Source organism: Panicum virgatum, chromosome 9N, assembly GCF_016808335.1.
Source record: "Panicum virgatum strain AP13 chromosome 9N, P.virgatum_v5, whole genome shotgun sequence".
In the NCBI taxonomy this organism is placed as follows: Eukaryota; Viridiplantae; Streptophyta; class Magnoliopsida; order Poales; family Poaceae; genus Panicum; species Panicum virgatum.
Window position 1 is genome coordinate 30,558,176 of NC_053153.1, and position 22,359 is coordinate 30,580,534.

The window sequence follows — 22,359 nt, forward strand, 5'->3', positions numbered from 1 at the left end:
CGCAACTTTCCCCACATCCAGATGTCCTCCTTGTTCTGCATCCTCTTCCTCTCGTCGCGTCGCGGCCGCCCGCGCCACCGCCATCCGCAGCTACCACCAGCCCGCCACGCCCTTTCAAAACCCAACCGAAAAAGGGGCGCACGCAGCCAGTGAGCCAGCGGTGCTGCACGCGGGCGCACCCACCGCCCACTCCTCCCTCCCTCCGTTCCGTCCGCTCCAAGCAAAGGCACCCAGCCCACGCGCGTCCCGATGCCGCCGGCGCTCGCTGCCGTGGCGTGGGCGCTGCGGGCGGCGGTGTGGGCCTGCCTCGCCGCGTCGGCCATGCTCGTCGCCGAGGCCGCGTACATGGGCCTCGCCAGCCTCGCCGCGCTGTGGCGCCGGCCGCAGCGGAGGTACCGGTGGGAGCCCATGCCCGGGGGCGCGGGCGGCGACGTCGAGGCGGGCCCCGCGGAGGCGGCGGCGGCGGCGGCGGAGTTCCCCATGGTGCTCGTGCAGATCCCCATGTACAACGAGAGGGAGGTGAGCCGTCGGCGTTTCCGGTTTTCAGAATCTCGCTTCTTTCTTCTGTGCAATAAAGCTGAATGCGCACTGCAACTGCAAATTGCAGCAACTCTCGTCGCGGTCGCGAGATTGTACATCCATATGAATAGGATAGATCGTGTGTGTGTGTGTGTGTGAGAGAGAGAGAGAGACGCGGCTTACAAACTGACCAAGGTTTCAGATGTGGACCTATGGTCCCCAATGCTTGACCCATGCGTCGTTCTGATAATTTCTGGGGAATTTGTCAAGCTACTGGTTTGGTGGCTTCAGGACGCCCTACTTCTGATAAACACTTGGGGCGCCATTTTTGTTGGCTCTGAATGAACTGGGGATGACGAACTGACCACTTGGGAATTTGTGAAGCTGCAGAGTGTCTCATTGTGTTTGTAGTCTTCTCCCTTTACTCTCAAAGGTGGAGTTAGTATCAGAAATGGGCTCCACTGTTTAGGAGCACACTGGCTTTGATTAGTGGAACCGTGCTGCTACCACTTAAATACCATTGCCCACCTACGAATGATGGCATTGCATTGCTTTTACAAACAAAAACTGGAAATACCTTGGTTGCATGACTAAAGGGAACTTAAGTCTTCCTTGCAAAAAAAATAGTTGGGAGGAATGGGGACGGGTGGGGTAGAGTACAGTGTTTGTGCTTACCATCCTGGTCACCTGGTGTCAAGTAAATCAGCACTACTGTGTATTTTATGATGTAAGTTGCTGAGTAAGATGGATGCGGACAGTCCCATTTTTCTTTCTGTACCGACACCGTCACCAATGCAGGTTTAGTCCTTTGTTTGCATCGCTGGGCCTTGACCAACAATGCTGAAAAGCAATAGTTTTTCCAAGATGTCTGAACATTGCTCTTGTGTGCCTTGCAGTTTTATAGAATTTGACACTGGAATCAATGGAACATTTGTCTCTTTTTTGCAGGTGTACAAGCTATCCATTAGTGCGGCATGTGCCCTGACGTGGCCACCAGACCGTATTATAATACAAGTATTGGATGATTCCACTGATCCGATAATTAAGGTACACCTTGGTTACAGGGACATGGTTTCTCTTGATTGACGAAAAGTTAAATACTTTCATATAATTCTGAATCAAACATGCGGTGGTCGATGAGAAGCATTTTTGAAAGTTAATTGTGTTAACTTTATAAAAAAATGATCAGTTTCCCATCTCAATTGAGCATATGAATACAAAACACTAATTTGCTAGGTTAGCTCCAGCAACACTGCTTTGGTCTGCTATATTTATCAGTGGGATAAGTTAGTCACTTAACGGATACCAAAAATCAATGCTTCAAAAGATTTAAAATTTAGAAATGCTTTGATGCATTAACTGGAATGTTAAGAACAAAGGGATAGAGAAAGCTTCTGTATACTGCACGGCAATTGTGGAAGATATTAAACATAGTATCTGTCACTGTGTTGGCCAGCAGTCAGTCATAATGCAAGTTACACGATGTGTTAAACATCTATAAAGTACCTATGCTTCTGTTTTTTCTATAGAAAAGGCATTACTATTGATGTCTTGAACCCCAAATGCTAAATGCAGTATATGTCCATGACATCAAGAGCATCCGTTTCATGGTTGTATTTAGATAGTTATGCCACCGTAATGTTGACATCATTTTCCTCAAATGCAGGAACTAGTGGAGCTTGAATGCCTTGGTTGGGCTAGCAAAAAAATTAACATCAAGTATGAGGTTAGAAATAACAGAAAGGGATACAAAGCAGGTGCACTGAAGAAGGGCATGGAACATATATATGCCCAACAGTGCGACTTTGTTGCTATCTTTGATGCAGATTTCCAACCTGAATCTGACTTCCTTTCGAAAACTATACCGTTTCTTGTGCATAACCCAAAGATTGCATTTGTACAAACACGTTGGGAGTTTGGTAAGCATAAAGATATCATTTTCTAGTCATGTGTATATATTTACAAATATTCTGTTTTCAGAGTTCCTGTCCTCATTGGAAACTAGAGCAAATATGTTGTGTGCGTGGCTCTGACAAGCCACCCTTGTCTTGTTCATGAGTATTCCTTTTTATTTGTTAAGAGAGTAGATTTGTTTGGTTAGTTTTGATTCTTTTTTCAGTTAGTTTGTTTCATTTAGCTTATTTCTTAATTCTTAGAGTTATCCAAGTCATCCATGTAAAATACATGGTAATTTGTCTTTTAAATCAATTAAAATATCACCTAAGGTTGATTACTACTGATGTTCTGATGCAATTTCTTCACCATTTGCCATGATAGTGGTCATGTTGATGAAGTAAGTGAGGAGTTTTGTTCATTATGATTACAGGATGTTCCTGACCTGGCCTTTGCCGGGCGATTTTGCAGTGAACTATGATGTTTGCCTGATGACAAGGATACAGAAGATGTCTCTAGACTATCATTTCAAAGTTGAGCAGGAATCAGGATCATTTGTGCACTCGTTCTTTGGCTTCAATGGTAAGAGCTGGTTCATAGCTGTACACTGAGGTTTTGATTTTTTTTTTCCTGAGACTGTCTGTTTCATGTCACAGGATGGAGTGGGATAAATTAATTGAAAAATAATAACAACTGTGTTCTGTTTGCAGGTACAGCTGGTGTATGGCGTGTATCTGCTATTAATCAATCTGGGGGATGGAAAGATCGCACCACTGTAGAAGACATGGACTTGGCTGTACGGGCAAGCCTCAAGGGATGGGAGTTCCTGTATGTTGGTGATATTAGGGTATTTGGCCGAATCTCTGCAAACTTCAAATAATTGCTTTTTGCTGAAGCTATGATATGTTGTTCCATGTCAGCATTACAATTGCAAATCTTATACAGGTTAAGAGTGAACTTCCAAGTACCTTCCAAGCCTACCGACATCAACAGCATAGGTGGACTTGTGGTGCTGCCAATCTCTTCAGGAAAATGGCATGGGAAATCATTACAAACAAGGTTTGTCTCCTCCAACCCCACTCCATAAGGCATTGCGATGAGTTTGTCATGCTACAATTACCCTCTGACATTATGCAGGAGGTGTCAATATGGAAGAAACATCATCTGTTATACAGCTTTTTCTTTGTGCGAAGGGTTATCGCTCCCCTGGTGACATTCTTGTTTTATTGTGTTGTGATCCCTTTGTCTGCAATGGTTCCTGGTGTCAGCATTCCTGTATGGGGGCTGTTCTATATTCCCACTGCCATTACATGTATGAGTGCCATAAGAAATCCTGGGTATGCATAATCTAACTGCAACAACCTTCCATCTGCATGTTAATGTTTCCATCTTCGTATGACATTATGTAATACATCAGGTCTCTCCATCTGATGCCTTTCTGGATTCTGTTCGAGAATGTCATGTCCATGCACCGCATGCGTGCTGCTCTAAATGGTTTGCTCGAGACTGCGCATGCAAATGACTGGGTAGTCACTGAGAAGGTAGGAGATCTTGCGATGGATGATCTTGATGTTCCACTCCTTGAACCAGTGAAGCCAACCGAATGTGTTGAGAGGTATCTGAAGAAGCTTGTTGCGTAAAAAAACATTTTTGGTGTTGAAAGAATAAATAACTTGCTTCTTGCAGAACTTGCTTATGATTTTAATCTTTGCCTTTGCAGGATTTACATTCCTGAGATCTTGGTTGCACTCTACCTCCTAATATGTGCCTCATATGACTTGGTCCTTGGAAGCCATAAATACTATCTTTACATCTACCTCCAGGCCTTTGCATTCATCGTAATGGGTTTTGGTTTCGTTGGAACAAGAACTCCATGTTCATAGCAGATTTGATGATGTTACTAGTCCCATTTCACAATTTGCTCCTAGGAGTACAGTTGTACTTTGTGTGCATTCGTGCAAGGTAAACCTTATCTGATGATATTGTTTTGCATGATACTGGGCCATGGTTAGTCTAGGGAGTTTTAGATTCCTGACAAAAAATTCCTTATTTACCATGGGCAACTCAGAATTTTACGATTTGCCACTGGTAAACCCATTTTCGCTGACATAATGTGTTTTCTCAATAATCGCCCTGTGCTAGATGTATTTGTCTGTAGTAGTCTCATGGCAGAGATATAATTGGGCATGGGTTTCAGATTCTGGGTTCATAGTTGTAATAGGAGAGGCGAGTTTGTATAATTGTATCCTAGGTTCCTAGGCTCCTAGCTGGATTAGGAACTTTGTAGCATGTAGTTTTATTGTCGTGTAGATATGCCAACCATGGATGTATGAACATAATTATAAAAAGACAATGAAAGATGTTATTGATTGTTTTTTTTATCGTAGCATACCTGTATTACTAGTTAAGAAAAACATACAAATACCAGTACAGGTACAGGTAGACCGTATAAGGATACGGAGTACAGCAATACAACTGTACTAGCACAAAGGGCCTTAAGAAGAAAAATATTAGATCTAGGTCCCTGGACCCCTTGGAGGCCGAGACTGCATCATTCGCATCGTCGGGGAATGCTGCTTCCGACCACCGCCGCCCAAATCCAGATCGAAGAGTACTCCATCGCGCGAACGCTTTGAAGGAAGCTGTAGTAGGCACTCCCTACGAACGAGATAAGGCCGTCGCCGAGAAGTCCATCAGCCGGGGCCACGCCCCGAGCACTCTTGATCTTGGATCGGAACTCGCCGCCGCCGACAACCGCCGGGACGGAAACCTCGAGCCGGATCCAACCTCCCATCTTTCGCAGAACCAGCAGCCAACTCCGCACCTTGGAAACAAAAGCCGACGACCCGTCGCCCCACGCAGGCAACGAGCCCTCGCTGACGGACTCCTGAACAAAGACTCCACAAAGGGAGACCTACCTCCATGGGCTCGCCGCCGGTGCCGGAGCGAAGCACCAACGGGGCGAGGAAGAGTCCGAGAGGACTTATTCCGCCACGGCGCCACCGCCTCGATGACGCCGCCAGGAACCGAAACCCTAACCCTAGTACCTAATTTACAACGCCGGACGGAGCGCCGCCGTTCCCCCACACATCCAATGGCCCAAAGGCCCCCGGAGGCGGAGGGGAGCGGCGACCTCGCCGGTGAGAACTCAAATCGTTTCCCTCTCGCCTGTCTCAACTGTTGGGAGCTGAATCAAGCTTGAACTTGATTCAGCTCGCTAAGGTTTCAAAGAAGGTATTGATTCTTGTATTGAGATAGAGCAGTAACCATTTTTTTTCAAAGCTCTATTCTGCAAATGGTGGAGCAATGTGGGGTTCTACACAGGTATCAAATCAAAGCACAAAAAGTCAAAAACCATATATGATTGGCACTACATGTGGGTCTTCTGTGCTGACAATCACTAAGCCACATAGAAATGCAAGCAAGTGAAGCAAGAATCTTTTGCTTTTTGGGGGGGAGCAAAAGGGAAATCTAGCTGGTTCTTTTTTCTTTGTCGGACACTGAATGGTCCTTTTATAAGATGATCTGTATTTTTTTTAGATTGTGTAGATCCTATACACTTGTCCGGCTTTGCTGGAGATTCACTCTTTTCATGTTTTGCCTTTTTTTTCCTCTTTTTTTCTTTCTTTCTGACTCCTTGCTTTCTGTTTCGTTGCTTTAAAGTGACTTTTGCTACAGTATGCAGTACGCTGGATAGAGTAAGTATATCACAACCTCGCTACGGCTATATGCTCTGGTGTGAAACGGAATAAGTATGATGCCACCTTGTTTGATCGATCGAAATCTTTGTTACTCTCGAATAAGGAAATGTTTAGAATCCATGTTTTCCCCTATTTGTTTATAAAAGGGGACATGACATGTTCACTTTCTAGACGAGCACAAGGATATAATGAACAAGAAGCGCAAAATAACCAATTTAAAGACTAGTTGGTACTCCCTAATAAATAAGTAATGTTTCGGGTATTGACATGGTTTTCTAAAACACACCTTAAAATATTCTTTATATGAGGCAAATATGGTCACTTGACACATAAAATTTATTTTCCACCAAAGTTTATAATTATTGACTTAAAGATAATTTTGAAGCATCACTTTTTTTTTCGAGGCGTGTATTTCAATAAGAAGAGAAATACAGTGACATAACTTCAAGAGAGCTCTTGAAGTGCAGAGTTACTAGAGTCACAAGTGACCACATTGATGTAGAAAAGTGACACAAACGTAAGAGCACCAAAAAAGAAAAAGAAAACTACAAACACCATCACCCATCAAAACGACCTAAGACGATTACAACCTGCAGGGATATAGAAATACACGATGGAAACCTGCACACGCATCACTTATTGAAAAACTGCCATTGTTCGGACCTAACATGTGGAGACGGCCACATAATTTGCACGGCCCAATAAAAAAGGGCACCAGTCGCCTTTTGACTGGATATATCCGCCAAATTTGTTTGCTGTCGAAATAATATTTAATCTAATTTTAGTTAAGGTTCACTTCAACGTTAGACGTGGCAACTCTTTTATTTCGTCATGCATATAAACTTTCTTTTTTTACGAAACACAGTTCACGTGCAGAAGCTTACACACTCATCCCTATGAATCAAACTTGCCCTTAATATATATATTTTCTTTTAAAGAAGAAAAGAAATAATAATGTGTGAATTGCCGGTCTCTTTCAGCTAGCTTTGAGTTGAGGACAGGTTTTCAGTGTCTTATTCCTGAGTATGCAGGTTAAAGTGGATTCACTAACGAACCAAAGCGAGTCGCCGTCCGTAATGGGATGTGACCAACGATGTGGTTAAAAAGGCATCAGCTTTGACTAAAGAAGGATTATTAAAGGAGTGGTAGAAGGTTCTGGAAGAGAAAGGTGGAGTTCCATGAGCTGGAATTTCGTTGCTTTGACCTGCTTTCTCCCTTTTTGTTTTCTTTTATGTTTTTTTTGAAAAGTAGTTTTCTTTTATGTTTCAACGTCAGGAAATAGAGTCATAATATATACTACGTATATAGCATGATACGGCATTCAACTAATAATTATTCTTACTTTTTAAATACATTTTTTATGTTTCATTGTTCTACTATAGTTCAAATAAACCAATGCCAGATATACTTTCTAAACACGTGTATATATTGATTTATTCTGAGAGCTAGATTAAATGTCTGGAAGTCTATTCCTTTTTTTTTGAAATTACAAAACTTATTTTGTTTCTCATTAGCAAAGTCTTTGGCTAACAGCTATCCTAGTACTAATACATAATTGTTACGATTCAAAGCTGATGTTACTTCCTTTATATTCAAAAGAATGCTTATAATTATATTTTCTTTATCGCATAAATAACATATTAACGAATTAATTGTTGGTCAAATTTTTATCCTAAGAAAAATGAAATACTCTTATAAAAGAGTGAGGGGATACATGTTAGCAGGGTTTTATTATAATGAAAGTGACACAATTGCCATGCCGTATTCTGGATTTATAGGAAAAAGTTATTGATGATGTAATATAATGAGAAACCAAAAGCGGAAAAAAGCAGTTACAATATCCAACTTGGCATGCATGTCAACACCGGTGCTTGAGTGACACAAGACATGTCTACATAACAACCTGGTGGACCAGGTCCATTGAGATACTCAAGGACCTTATTGTATGATGAGTAGGAAGGAAGCAAAGCCACGGTCGATGTCCATGTCCTTATCGAAAGAAAAAAAAACACAGTCGACATCCTTTCTTCCATTCTCACTTTTCCACCTGGCTAATCTTTAACCACTATTTAAACTTTTTTAAAAATTGAAAACACTATAGATCCTTCTTTTTGAATGGAAGTGTTAAAATAAAGCTTCCTAAAAGCTCTTATGGCATGTTTTCTTTTTCTTATATTACAATTTTGTATTTTTTTTTTGAAAAACAGACACCTGGAAAAAATCATAAGCCAATAGTTCGATGACACATCACTATAGCGGCACATAGACCCTCTACCCCTTCTGTTCAAGAACACTCATGGCGGCACACCTCATCTAGGTCTAGACATATCGCTTTGCAACCATCATGATGACAAAATGGTAAATTGCACTGCAAAGCAGGCTAGCAAAAGCTTGCACGGCAATATCATCTAATAAGCTTCAAAAAAAAAGTAACCAATGCACATGAGCAGCAGTGTAAAATCACAGCCACACAGAGGTTGCCGGTTGAGTGAGGCGACACCGTGCATGGGAGAGAGTGAAATGCCTTCGGCACGCTAACAAAAAGTACCAAGCTAAGCCCTTTGCTTTACTGCTGGAGCCTGGATGCAACGAAAGGAAAAAGAATAGAGGAAACTACCAGGACCACATACATGTGTGATCACTCCTCAGTGTACACGACGACGGCAATTATTCCTCTATATGTCTAAATCGATCACACTCTGTTTTGTTCGTTTTTTGTTCTTTGCCCATGTACTATAGGCAGGAAATCGCCAAATAAACAAGGTTTTTTTTTCGGTGGTAGATAAGTCGTCCTAGGTTTTGTTGGCACGAGTAGGACTTTTTCTGCATATGGATGATGGTTATATATAATATAACTGAGGTTTAAAGATAGCCACGAATTAGTTGCCAACAAGTTAGCTAGGCAGTTTGACTAAGAGACATAGGAGGCAAAAAGGACATTTGCAGCAGCCAGCAGCTTCAAGCGTGTCCACGAATGGATTTGCATGTTAAGCAACGAGAGCAACAGGTGCCATCTGAACACACGTGTACCATGTAAAATCAAGCGAGGAATGCTAGAAACTATTCATAGGGCCACTATATATCTCGAAACATAAGAAAGTTTTAAAAATCGCCACAACCTTGTAATAACCATGAAATATTTGCAGTAGGTAGAGACGGTCGTCGCACAATGCAAACAGACAGATCTGATCAAGATCGTCTAATCTTTCTGTCCAACTAAGTTAACTCACAGAATTGCAGTACCAGATTCAAGCAAGGTTTTAAAAAAATGTAATAACAAAGTTTGAGATGCCATAGGAAAAATAGAGATGCAAGAAAGGGAATAGCAGTAGTACTACACATCTCAATTCTTTAGACCTTGCATGATGCATGAGTCCAATGTTTTATTGAATATGAGAGTGACCTTTTTGCATGGATACAAAACTGAGTTCTAGGATAACCGCTAACTTGTTGCCAAGCAAAGCAATTCAACAACAGCAACAGAAACCAAAAGAACCTACCATGTAGCTCCGTGGGTGGCCACATATATATGGATCTCAATGAGAACAACATGTTTCAATTTTAGACCATGTAGGTTACTACTACTATACCATACCCAATTTAACGTGATAACATCATAAGCTCTTCCTTATCAAAAACATGCGCATTTCCATGTTAAGCAATGAGAGAAGCATGTGCCAAGTGAAAACGTATGCCGTACAAAATCAATCTGAATGTTAAAAGTTATTCGATGGAGCCACTTGCATATCGTAATATCCACGTGGTGGAGTGTGTGTCGCAAAAATTTCAAAGCATGCAAAGGTTTACATTCACATGCAGTAGTCAACACAACCCTGCAAAACAACAATGGCATTGTAACCCACATACGCGATCAATATTGTCAATCACTCCATGGAACCATATGAAACTTATGCAACTACGGTTTGGTCAAGACATATTTAACCAAAGTTTGAGGTGATATATGAAAAATCTCCAAGAAAGGAATGTAGTAATAATAGGTAAACCCAAATTTTTGGAGGCTTTATGCACGAGTCCATACTACAACACAAATCTAATGTAGAGACACTTTTCTATAGATATTTTATAATTTCTCTTTAGAAATATGTCACAATATATTGTAAAGATACTTTTTGTGACACTTTAGCAAGCATCACATGTATTGAGACACTATTTGAGGCATTTTAAATCATAGAGATATTTTTTCTAGTCATTTCGTAACATGTGAATACAAATTATTAGGGGCAAGTTTGAGACACTTTAATTTTTGACCTTAGCCCCATAAAGGCATAGTTTGAGTCGTTCCTTTTAATATCTTGAGACACTATTTAGACCATTGAGGCACATTATGGAATACTCATAAGAATTATACTAAGTATATGTGTAATAATTGCCGTAAGGTTGAGATGGCTAGCAAGCTGAGGATTATGCAATATGGTGTGAGGTCTTGATTTCGAAGCTTCAAAGATCCATCACTCAAGTATTATCATGTTTTTCAATACTTTTTAGTGCACCTAGAGGGTAGAGACATAATTGTGTGTCATTATGAGATATCTTATAGAACATAGAGGCAATTAATAAAGTGTCTTTTCTATCAAAGAGACACTGGTTGTAGTGACACCTCTACGGCATAGTGAAAAATGACTCTACAATTACGTAGAGACAACGTAAAATGTCTCTAGAAGCCATAGATAGTGTCTGTACATACATATTTTGTTGTAAAGGTTTTGTTGAACATGAGGCTAGGGAGAGTGACCTTTTCCATGAATCCAGAACCAAGTTCTAAGATAGCCACCAATTGGCCAGACAATATAATTTGACAAAATCAATTGGAGCAAAAAAAACTATATGAAGCATGACCTAGTTATTTGAACATCATGTAGCTTCATATGATTATATGCCACACAAAATTTAACCAGATAACAACGAAAGCTTTTCTCGTGAAGCCACACATGTGTGTCTTTATATCAACACAAGGGGTGGGGGTTTTACAAAAACGTAACCTACAACCAAGGGCGAATTTACGACCCGGCAGGGACACGTGGGCTCCCATGGGCGGATCTAGGGGGTGGGCCCCGGCCCAATCTAAGATTTGGCCCAAAGAACTTCACCCTCTCCATTTTTTATATTTGATCTTATTTATTACTACTAGAAAAATAGCTATTAATTATTTTCTTGTATATAGCAATTGATAATTAAATTGAGAAGGTAAAAAGTGAGAAACTAACATCTTTATCATATTAGATTGACTTGTTCACTAAAATATTTAAAATTATTATTATATTGGACCACCCTAACTATCGGTGTTTAGCCGCCAAGCCCACCGAGGGATACCCCGAGGTGGTTGATTGTAGGCACGGACTCGCCGAGATCTGGAACGCAATGGTGCAAGGAACACAAAGATTTATATAGGTTTGGGCTGCCGGGAGCGTAATACCCTACTTCCTGTGTGGTTGTTTGTATTGCACTGAGGATTGATGATGTTTTGGAGAGGTCCCTGCCCGCCCTTATATAGTCTGGGACGACAGGGTTATATGGAAAGTCCTAGTCGAGTACTACCAAAGGAGTCCTTCCTAATACCTATCAGGTAGTTTCCTTCTATTCAACTAGTTCTACTTCTGTACGAGTACTTACAATATGGTAAGGTATATCCCATGTGCTATCCCTTACTCTAGAATATTCTATGCCTGTAAGCAGTCCCGCTGCCCCGGGTCTGACAAGCCCCCGAGCTCTTCGTAGCTGAGTCCTGTAGGCGTCGAGTACTTCTGAAGATGTCTTCGAGTACTTCAAGTGCTTCAAGTAGTCCATCAAGTACTTGTAACGTGCAGAGTCACCCGTCGAGTACTTCTAGTAGTCTCCCGAGTACTTCCTCGACTGCATCGAGGGTATGAGGTGCTCAAGCCCCGAATTATCATCTTATATATGGTGCGCGATAAACTCACGTTCTATATGGAGTAGCCCCCGAGCCTTAGGTTGAATCGAAGAATCAAACTGAGGGTCAAAACTATCTTTTCTTTTCATCTTTCAAAATTTTGAAAAACGAGCCATCAATGACATGTATCCCGCAGCCCTTGAGGCTTGAATCAAAATTCCAAGAATTTAGAATTAAGGGTCAAAGTTATGGCAAAAATTTATTCTGATGGTATAGATGGGTAAATTGATTTCTGTAATCTGAAAACCCCTTTTTTCGGAATATATCCCAGAAAAAATGATTAAACAGATAACAATACCAAAAGCCCCCTAAATTACCGCTCAGAAACAAATCAATATGCGAGATACCGCTTGGACTTTTGATAATTTACCAAATTGCCACCGCCAATGGTTATTTAACCATGCGATAACTTAGGGTTTTTCACCCACTGCCGTAGCCACCATTCGCATTCTTGCACTACTGGAGAAAGCCACATTGGTACCAGCACGTTAGTGCCGGTCAACAAGGAGCCGACACTAACGTGCCTGAACAGGACCCGGCGGGCACGTTAGTGCCTGCTTTTTATACCAGCCAGCACTAACGTGCCATCCCCCAACGGTCGTCACAACAGCCACAATGTTCAGAAGCCAGATTAGTGCCGGCCAGATATTCTAGCCGGCACTAACCTGGCACGGGGCAACTTAGTGCCGGCTAATAGGTCTAGCCGGCACTAAATGGCGCCACTTTATGCCGGCTAGACTTATTGGCCGGCACTAAGTTGCCCTGTATATATCCCCACGTCTTCTTCCTCCAGCCCGACCCAACCATTTTGGCCGAGCTCCTCCTCTCTCCCATGGCGTTTTAGAGGGGAGTTGGTGCCCATTTTCCCTAAAATTTGTGTGGATTTCACCCATTCAAGTGCACCAAAGGTTAGTAGCTTCTTCCACTCTTCTTTCATGGTGTTTATTTTTTCGTTTCATGCATTCTAGATAAAGAAAATAGTGATTTTAAGGTTGAGGAAAAATGAGCATAATTTTTTGATTTGTTCATTAATTTGAGCAAAGTAGAATTGATTTGTTACTTTTTAGAGAAGGTTTACTAGATAGTTTGACTATAACACATTTAGAGTAATTTTTTTTGAATTATTTCACGGGGACACATTTATAGTTGAATTGTCTCTCAATTATAATTAGGTATTAATTACTAGATTACCCTTACTAACAAAGGGTTAGATCTTCTCTATACAATATACGACTAAGTGGTGGTATTGTACACCGTAAAAGACCTCAATTATAAAAGTGAATCAACAAAATATAGTTGTTTCTAAAAATAAAGGTCCAAACACTCCAAGACGTCAAATTATAACAAAATATATTGGTTAAGGCTTTTGTTTAAATTCTTAATTGGGATTCTTTCTGAAACGACGAATGACAATTGGTTCTCATCTGCTTGTCTGACAAAAACTTATACGAACTATTTCTGTTGAACAGTAGAAGGCATTTCTTTGTCAACTTGACTCTCCTAATTTCCGTACAAACTTCTGCTACAGTGTATACTGACGGCACCTAAGATATTGTAATACAATGTTTAGAGCTATATGAATAAGTCTAGGTTAAGTATATCCACGACATTGAGATCATGATTTTAACTTCGCCTGTGCCTTACGAAAATCAGGAAGACTAGGAATTTTCTAGTATTAGAAAGCAAGCCAGTGAAAATTACAATTTCACTCTGTTGTAATAAGCTGAATTAAAATGAAATAGACTATACATGTCAATCATATCTCTGCTCCTGCAGCAGTTAACTTTATAGGGGTGGACTTCTAATTTATTTTTTTCATCTACATTTGATTGTGGTGATAATGTTGACTAAGGTTAGGTTTATGTAAAAGAAAGCATTTTGATCAAGTTGTCACTTTCATCGTCTTATAAACTTTTAGCTCCTGATTTATTTAATTTGTACATAAGTTCCACCAAAAATAAGTTTCGCCGATAGTTTGCATATTCTAGTTTCTTTGGATAATTTGTATTGGATGTTGAGACATTTATTTGTGTTCATTCTTTTAGCGACAACTATCCCAATTTGAGATATGTAGAATTGATTTTTGTTTTTATACGATAATTAATTACAGATGGATCGGCAATGGATGCACGGAAGCTGGAGTACCTCGGCGTGGATTCAGGGTTTAGATTCTTTTCTCAAGGCGGCAATGGCAAATATGTCGCCAAAGGGTTTAATGTGTTGTCCATGCAGTGTTTGCAAAAATAAAAAGGAATTTCGGAAAAGAGATACTCTATGGAATCACCTGGCTTTGAATGGTTTCATGAGTAACTATAGCCTTTGGACCAAGCACGGCGAAGTTGGAGTTATGATGAAAGATAATGAAGAAGATGATGATGGTGACAACAATCTTCCAGATTGGGCATGGGTTCATGAAGCAGGTGGCTTTCAAGATGAACCAATGGACGAGGATGAAGCAAATGTTGCACAAGAGGAGCCACCTGACGAGCTAGGTTAGGCCTTGCTTGATGCACAGAAAGACAGTGAGACTGTGAAGGAGGCATTAAAGTTCGAGAAGATGTTTGAGGATCACAAAAGGTCGTTATTCCCTAGTTGCAAACCGGAGCAGAAGAAGTTGGGTACCACGCTGGAGATGCTGAAATGGAAGGTAACTAATGGTGTCACCGATAAGGGATTTGGTGAGCTATTAAAGATTGTAAAGAACATGCTTCCTGAGGGTAATGAACTGCCGTCAACAACATATGAAGCTAAAAAGATGGTTTGCTCTCTTGGATTGGACGTGCAGAAGATTCACGCATGTCCTAACGACTGCAGTCTGTATCGCGGCGAATACGAGAACTTGGAAGCTTGTCCTGTTTGTAGCGCATTGCAGTATAAGATCAGGTGAGATGATCCAGATGATGTTGATGGGAAGCCGATAAAGAAGATAGTTCCCGCAAAGTTGTTGTGGTACTTCCCTATAATACCACGTCTGAAGCGCTTTTTCAAAAACAAGAATAATGCTAAGTTGATGTGGTGGCACAAAGAAGACCGTAAGGAGGATCACATGATCAGACACCCAGCAGATGGGTCCCAGTGGAGAAATCTGAACCGAGAGTATCCTCAATTTGACAACGACCCAAGGAATATAAGATTTGCTCTAAGTGCGGATGGAATGAATCCGTACGGTGAGTTTGGCAGCGCTAATAGTACATGGCCTGTGACCCTATGTATGTTCAACCTTCCTCCTTGGTTGTGCCTGAAGCGTAAGTTCATAATGATGCCGGTGCTTATAGAAGGGCCAAAAGAACCTGGCAACGATATTGATGTGTTCCTGCAACCCTTGATGGATGATCTCTTACTGCTCTGGAAAGAAGAAGGTGTACGTGTGTGGGATGAGTATAAACAGGAGTCCTTCAACCTCCGAGCTTTGCTTTTTGTATGCATCAATGATTGGCCTGTGCTTGCAAAACTTTCGGGACAGTCGAACATGGGATACATGGCCTGCACCCACTGTTATGATGAAACCGATAGCATTTATTTGAAACACTGTAAGAAGTGCGTGTACATGGGCCATCGCCGATTCCTTCCTACCAATCACCCCTTAAGAACCAAAGGGAAGCATTTCAAAGGAGAGCCAGAAACTAGTCCTAAGCCTCTGTTTCGTAACGAAAAGCGTGTGTTCTCGATGATCAAGGATGTGAAGGTAGTATTTGGAAAGGGTCCCGGTAGCCAACCTGTTCCCAAGGATGACCAGGGACATGTTCCAATGTGGAAGAAGAAGTCTATATTGTGGAACCTACCTTATTGGCAAGTCTTACAGGTTCGCAATGTAATTGATGTGATGCATCTGTCGAAGAATCTTTGCGTGAACCTACTAGGCTTCTTGGGACTGTATGGTAAGTCAAAAGACACATTGGAAGCAAGGCGCGACATGCAGCAGCTAGATGGACGACACGGCTTGCAACCCAAGAAGAGAGAAAAGGACGCCACTATTTAAAACCTACCAGCTATAATCTGAGCAAAGAGGAGAAGGAAAGTATGTTCGATTGCTTGAACAATATCAAGGTCCCGTCTGGGTACTCCTCAAATATACAGGGCATAATAAATGTGAAAGAGAAGAAAATCCAAAACTTGAAGTCCCATGACTGCCACGTCCTGATGACACAATTACTTCCGGTTATACTGAGGGGTGTTCTACCGGAAAATGTGAGATTGACAGTTGTAAAACTTTGTGCGTTCATGAATGAAATTTCGCAGAAAACAATTAATCCAAATAATCTAATAAAGCTGCAGAAAGATATTGTCGAATGTCTTGTCAGCTTCGAGATGGTCTTTCCACAGTCCTTCTTCAACATTATGACACACCTTCTAGTTCATATTGTGACAGAAATAACTATCCTGGGTCCTGTTTTTCTACACAATATGTTCCCTTTCGAGAGGTTCATGGAAGTATTGAAGAAGTACGTGCGTAAACGTTCTCGCCCAGAAGGATGCATTGCTAAGGGCTATGGAACAGAGGAGGTCATTGAGTTTTGCGTTGACTATCTTCCTGATCTCATTCCGACTGGGCTCCCCGTATCACACCATGAGGGGCAACTAAAGGGAAAATGCACACTAGAAAAGAAATGTAATGTGAACATTCCTTGTAGTGAATTCAGCCAAGCGAACTTCACGGTTCTTCAGAATTCATCCAAGGTGGCTCCATATATTGACGAGCACATGAATATTATACGGTCCGAAAATCCACAGAAGAATCTTGCTTGGATTACACGCTAACATATAAAAAATTTTGACGGTTGGTTCGGACGAAAATTATTGGGCAACAACACAGTTGATCAGGAACTTCAATGACTGGCTAGGGGACCATCAATCACCGTCCAGCAATACCAAGGGTACGAAATCAACGGGTATACATTTTACACGAGAGCTCAAGACAAAAAAAGCACCAACCAAAACAGTGGTGTACGTATGTGTATAGTAAACAGTAATAGAGAAAAAAACAACTACTATGGTGTCATAGAGGAGATATGAGAACTTGAATATGGACCCATTGTTGTCCATCTGTTTCATTGCGAATGGGTGGTTGGAGGAGGCGTAACGAAGGACCGGTATGGGATGACCATAGTCGATTTTAAAAAGATTGGATATAAAGATGAACCATTCGTTCTAGCCAAGGATGTGACACAAGTGTTCTATGTGAAGGATATGTCGAGCAAACCGAAGAAGAAGTCGGATAAGACGCCTAAAGCAGACAAGGCTGGAAATAAGCCGAAACAACACATAGTTCTTCCAGGAAAAAGATAAGTTGTTGCAGTTGAGGATATTTCGGACAATTCGGAAGATTATGACCAGATTGATGACCTTCCTCCATTCTCAGTTGACATTGACACTAGCATCCTCTTATCCAAAGAGGACACACATTACTTACGCCGTGATCACGCTCAAGGCACTTTCCTCAAAAGGAAGATTATCAATGTTCCAGTAGATAATGATAATGAGTAGTAGTTTTATATAAGTTATATATTAATTGAATTCTCTGAATCAGTGATGTAATGTAACGCACCGCATCGTATTTATCTCAATTCTCGATACTATTTGTTCAATTATGACACAATATCATGTTCAGATAATATTATATTTTTGCATGGTATAAATATTTTTTACGCTCACTAATTTTGCATTACTAGAAAAATTGAAATATTGAATTACAAACAAATAATCAAGTAATATGTGAATTGATTACATCATTGTATAGGCTACTATTGAAAAGTTTTTTGAATATTTTTGCATGGATTAAAATGAAATGTTTTCGATTTATTACGAATAACAGAAACATATACACATATAAACCCTGTAAGCTACACATAATTGATAACGGTTGCATATTCATTAAATTACTTCGATTACTATTATTAGTGTGTAGATATAATTAACAATATGCTAAAAAAATTTAAGATATCAATTTTTGTTATAGTATTCTAATTATTAAGCCTATTATGAATAAATTTTTGTTATATTATTGGTAAAATGAAATTGGTGCGGTCAATTTTGGTTTCACGCCAGATGGGAACATGTTAGTGCCGGCTGGTAAATCTAGCCGGCACTAACTGCAGCACGTTAGTGCCGGCTGGAAAGGTCAGCCGGCACTAACCTGCACCATCTGACGTCACGAGGGCAGGTTAAGCTGGCACTAACGTGCTGCTCTGCCCCCAAAACAGAGATCCGGCACCCACACTTGGTTAATTCTTCAGATCGACGTGCCTAGCGCCGCCGCCGCCCTCGGCTCGTCCTCGCCGCCACTGCCGGACGTCCCCCTCATCCTCGTCCTCACGCACCGGCGCCGCCTAGGTCGTCCCCCGCCGTCCCGGTCGTCGCCAGCCGTGGCAGCCGGCCTGATCTCGCGCGCCGAGCCGTCTCCTCATCCTCGCGAGCCCGCGCCGCCCCGGTCGTCCGCCGTCCCGGCCGCTTCCCAGACCTCGCGTGCCCTCGTCCTCGTCCTCGTGCGCCCGCGCCGTCCCTGTCGTCTGCCGTCCCGGCGCCTCATCCCCGGCGGCCTTCGCGATGCGACGCCTGCCCCCGCCGTCCCGGCTCCTCGAGGTCGTCCTCGCGTCCCCTGCCACGCCGGCGCCTCGTCCCCGGCGGCCGCCCCGACGCTCTGCCCCGGCCGGAGCCCCGACCTCATCGCCACCGTGCCCGGCCGGCCAGCTGCCCCCGTGCCGCCTCGACCTCGCCATCCTTGGGCCCGCGCCGCCGCGCACCTCATCGTCGTCCAGGCCATGCGGCCGCGCGCCTCCTCGACCTCGTCCAGTCCGCGCCGCCGTGCCTCATCATCATCCTCGCCGCGCCCGGTCCACGCTGCCGCCCCTCCTCGTCCCCGTCGACGTCCCGGCCAAGGTTCATCTGAATTTTCCTATATTCCCACCAAGGTTCAAACAAGAAACTCAGGATTGTCTTCATCAGCTTATCATATGATCTTTAGGTCAGTAGCACAGCAATGCAACTAAGAAGAAACGGTGCTACTAAGAAGCACAATCACATGTATTTATATGTTTGTTGCCATTCCCTTTGCTAAACATGAATTTAGTCCATAATGCTAAGACAATTCAGTTCCATATATTAATCACTAAATTTGCAAGCACTTTTCATGCATATATGAAAATGAAATGATTATGCCCATTCAGTTCCATTGTTATATTACCTGCAGCAATGGAATGTACTCACATTCACATAGCACCAATGGACCTAAATCTAAAGTCAACTGTGAGTGATGCCAGTAGATGGTATGTAAATTGGGAACTCGTGTTTCGAGGTTTTGAAATTAATCCAACTGCCATATGAAATAATTTCGTGTTATGAAATAATCTTGTTTCCTCTCGATAGCTAGCAGCCCAGCAGTAACTCACAGAGAACCTGAATCCTTCAGAACTGAGAAGATGTTGAGATAGAAAACAAAGTATATTGTTTTTTCTTTACTTACACCTGAATTGATGCTACCTGCATAGCCTTCAATGCAGGTTTATTAGTTTTCTTCTTCTTGAATCTTGATAGTGTTTGCCTTCTTTTTTGTAAGACACCAGTATCAGTTACTAGTGCAGCAGTGTAAGGACTCACTTGGTAAATTCAGTGATTTTCCTATGAGGTGAACACTAGTTGGCTTGAGCTTAAAGTATGTGCAGAATGTATTAATGTGGGTGTACTGTTGCAGTTCATCGTTTTTCCATTTGGTAATACGAAGTGCAGCCATTATCTGGCTTGAGTATTGTGAAGTGTGAACCAATCAAATTTTGCTTTCACCACATAAATAGGTTGCTCGAGTGGGCTATTGTGCAGGTCCAGTCCATTTGGTTAGACTGCAAATTAGGATTTACTAACTGAAATTAGGCTGTTGCGCATTTTCATTCTACTTTCTTTACCACGCTCTTTATTCAGAATATGCAAATGCTTTCTTTAATATGTTTTGCCAGGTCTGTGGTTTCGTTGTATGAAGAGAATCACACATTCTGGACTCTGTACCTGATAGCAAACAAGTACCTAACTGCTAAAAACAGAGATTCCTAACTATTTTCTCCAATTCAAGTCACAAAAAAAATTATTTTCTCCAATTTCACATGTATCCTAGCATTCGCACATGAATTGGAGTCTTAAAGGTGGTCTGTACCTGTGTGCCGCTAAGAAGTTTTTCTCGCACCTACATATACCATCGGTTTTCACCGTTCATGCCTTAGCTGCCCCGTCCAGTGGAAATATGCAACACTAATTTCCTATGATGCACCTAAAATATACTTTGTTTTCTAAGGAGAGGCCAAACCTTTTACTGCCAAATCCCATCAATTCTTGGCTCCCTTTATTCAGTGTAGGCCTTCTAGGCCACATCATCAACAAAAGACTGTGCCCATTTGTCCCTTTAATTTTGTCCCATCAGCTCTCTGTCGTCGAGAAAAGTAAATATTTATTTTATTGTTTCAGGTAGTGGAAATGGATCGTACGGACATCCATGACGACTTAATGGACATCCATGACGACTTAATGCACGAGCTCATTCGTGAAGATACCGAGTACATTGCTCCAGAGTTTGATGGGGCCGAGAATGATGGCACCTAATTTTTAAACTTGCATTATCATGGTGATGAGGGTGAAGATACTAATGGGGAGGAAGAAGAAAATCTCGACGAAGCCGAGGTATAAAAGTTTTGTCAATATATATGTGATTAGAATTTATATATATACGCGTGGACAACCTGTATTAATTTTTAGATATTCTTTCAGGCATCAGGATCGACGAAGTCTAAACGGAAACGTAGCTCCAAGAGGAAGATGGTAGGATATACGACCATCACGGATATTGACGAAGCAACCGGCGAGTCACTAGCCCCAGATCAAATTAAGACGACATTTGTAAATCAATTGGGATATCTTGTTAGGGAAAGCGTCCCCATAAAGTACAAGCTTTGGAAGAGAAATAAAGTCTCTGATCGACTTGAAGATATCGTGCCAGATTTAGAGAAAGATTTGTTATGGAAAGAGGTGTTGTTGCACTTCAACTTTCCCCTAGGCAAAGCTGACAAAGTAAAGGGATGGACATTTAAGAAGATGGCAATTCAGTTCGGCTCGTTCAAGAAAAAAATGGTGGCAAACTTTGTCAACAAGGGCCTCACACCAGATTTTGATAAAGTCTGGAAGAAGCAACGAGAGTGGTGGAATGAATTCATGAATTACAAGCACAATGCTGATAGCATGGCAGCCTCGATTCAAGTCAAAATGAATTCTAGCAAAAAGACAAACTTCCATAGATTTGGGCCTGGAGGTTATAAGGTTGCTGTTCCGAAATGGGAAAAGATGAAAAATAATTTAATTGCAAAAGGAATCGTACCGCAGACCTTGAGTTGGCCCAAACGAGCAAGGTATTACTTCTATGCTCATGGAGGCACACTAGACCCCGACACTGGAATGTTTGTGACTAGCGACGTACTAAGAAAGGCTGCCCAAAGACTCGACGATGCAATGAGGCGTACGGAAGAAGGAACCTTCCAGCCCAACAGAGAGAATGACGAGCTGACTTACGCTATTGGGAATGCAGAACACACTGGACGGACCCGAGGCGTGGGCGTAGTTCCATGGAAATATGGCTTTTTCGGAGATCTCGAAACCTACCGAAGCCGATGCAGAAGCAAGGCAGTAGTGGCAGAGAAGATCCGTAGCCTAGAAAACCGGATAATGTCACTTGAGGCAACAGTTGGGCAACACTCGGACCAACCAGCTGCCAATGTGGAGATCAGCCCCCCCTCTCAGCGTCGTAGCAGTGTTGCTTCCACGGAGCACCCTAATTTGGGTGCCGACAGGCCGAGGGACCCCATTGACGACATCACCGTTAGGACCCAATGTGAGCTTCTGGTTCTTTATGGGAAAAAGCTCAAAGTTTGTGCTGAGGGTTATGCGGAAGTCCAAGAAGAAGGCGGGACAATACATTGCCAGCCGATTCCTGAAGGATTCGCCAGAGTCTTTGTTGACTGAATTACTAAAGAACGCTGGGAAGACATGGACCTCCCGATCCCTATAGGTCCTGAAGAAACAGAACTACAACATGCCGTACGCACATGGATCGCGTGGCCAAAGTGTGACATAAGATTGGTGCAAGCAGCCACAGATTCCGCTCGGTGCTCAAGGCAAAGATCACCAACGCCAGCTGACAGGAATCCTAGTGTTGGCCCACCTTCTCCACCGCCTGCACGGGACCCCAGCATGGATCCGCCATCACCAGCCGCACAAAGCGAGCCAATTCCGGCATCATCACTAGCCACACAACATAATCAGAGTCAGCGACAGAAGGCATACACG

The 22,359-nt window shown here is 42.2% G+C and overlaps 2 protein-coding genes across 3 annotated transcripts; both read left to right on the top strand.

The window, feature by feature from the left end:
- Positions 1-249: 249 nt before the first annotated feature.
- LOC120688967 (probable glucomannan 4-beta-mannosyltransferase 2) lies at positions 250-2,464 on the top strand. The gene is made up of 3 exons (XM_039971307.1): positions 250-392; positions 1,416-1,566; positions 2,186-2,464. Exons 1-3 carry the CDS (start codon positions 250-252, stop codon positions 2,462-2,464), a joined length of 573 nt encoding a protein of 190 aa, XP_039827241.1.
- LOC120688223 (probable glucomannan 4-beta-mannosyltransferase 2) lies at positions 454-4,793 on the top strand. 2 transcript variants are annotated; one of them, XM_039970418.1, is made up of 8 exons: positions 454-519; positions 1,468-1,566; positions 2,186-2,994; positions 3,123-3,259; positions 3,358-3,471; positions 3,550-3,749; positions 3,830-4,027; positions 4,133-4,770. In XM_039970418.1, exons 3-8 carry the CDS (start codon positions 2,847-2,849, stop codon positions 4,293-4,295), a joined length of 960 nt encoding a protein of 319 aa, XP_039826352.1. In that variant the 5' UTR covers positions 454-519; positions 1,468-1,566; positions 2,186-2,846; the 3' UTR covers positions 4,296-4,770. The 2 variants fall into 2 exon arrangements, with proteins under 2 accessions (XP_039826352.1, XP_039826353.1); XM_039970419.1 differs by lacking the exons at positions 454-519; positions 1,468-1,566 and having other exon boundaries at positions 2,229-2,438; positions 2,846-2,994; positions 4,133-4,793.
- Positions 4,794-22,359: the final 17,566 nt, after the last annotated feature.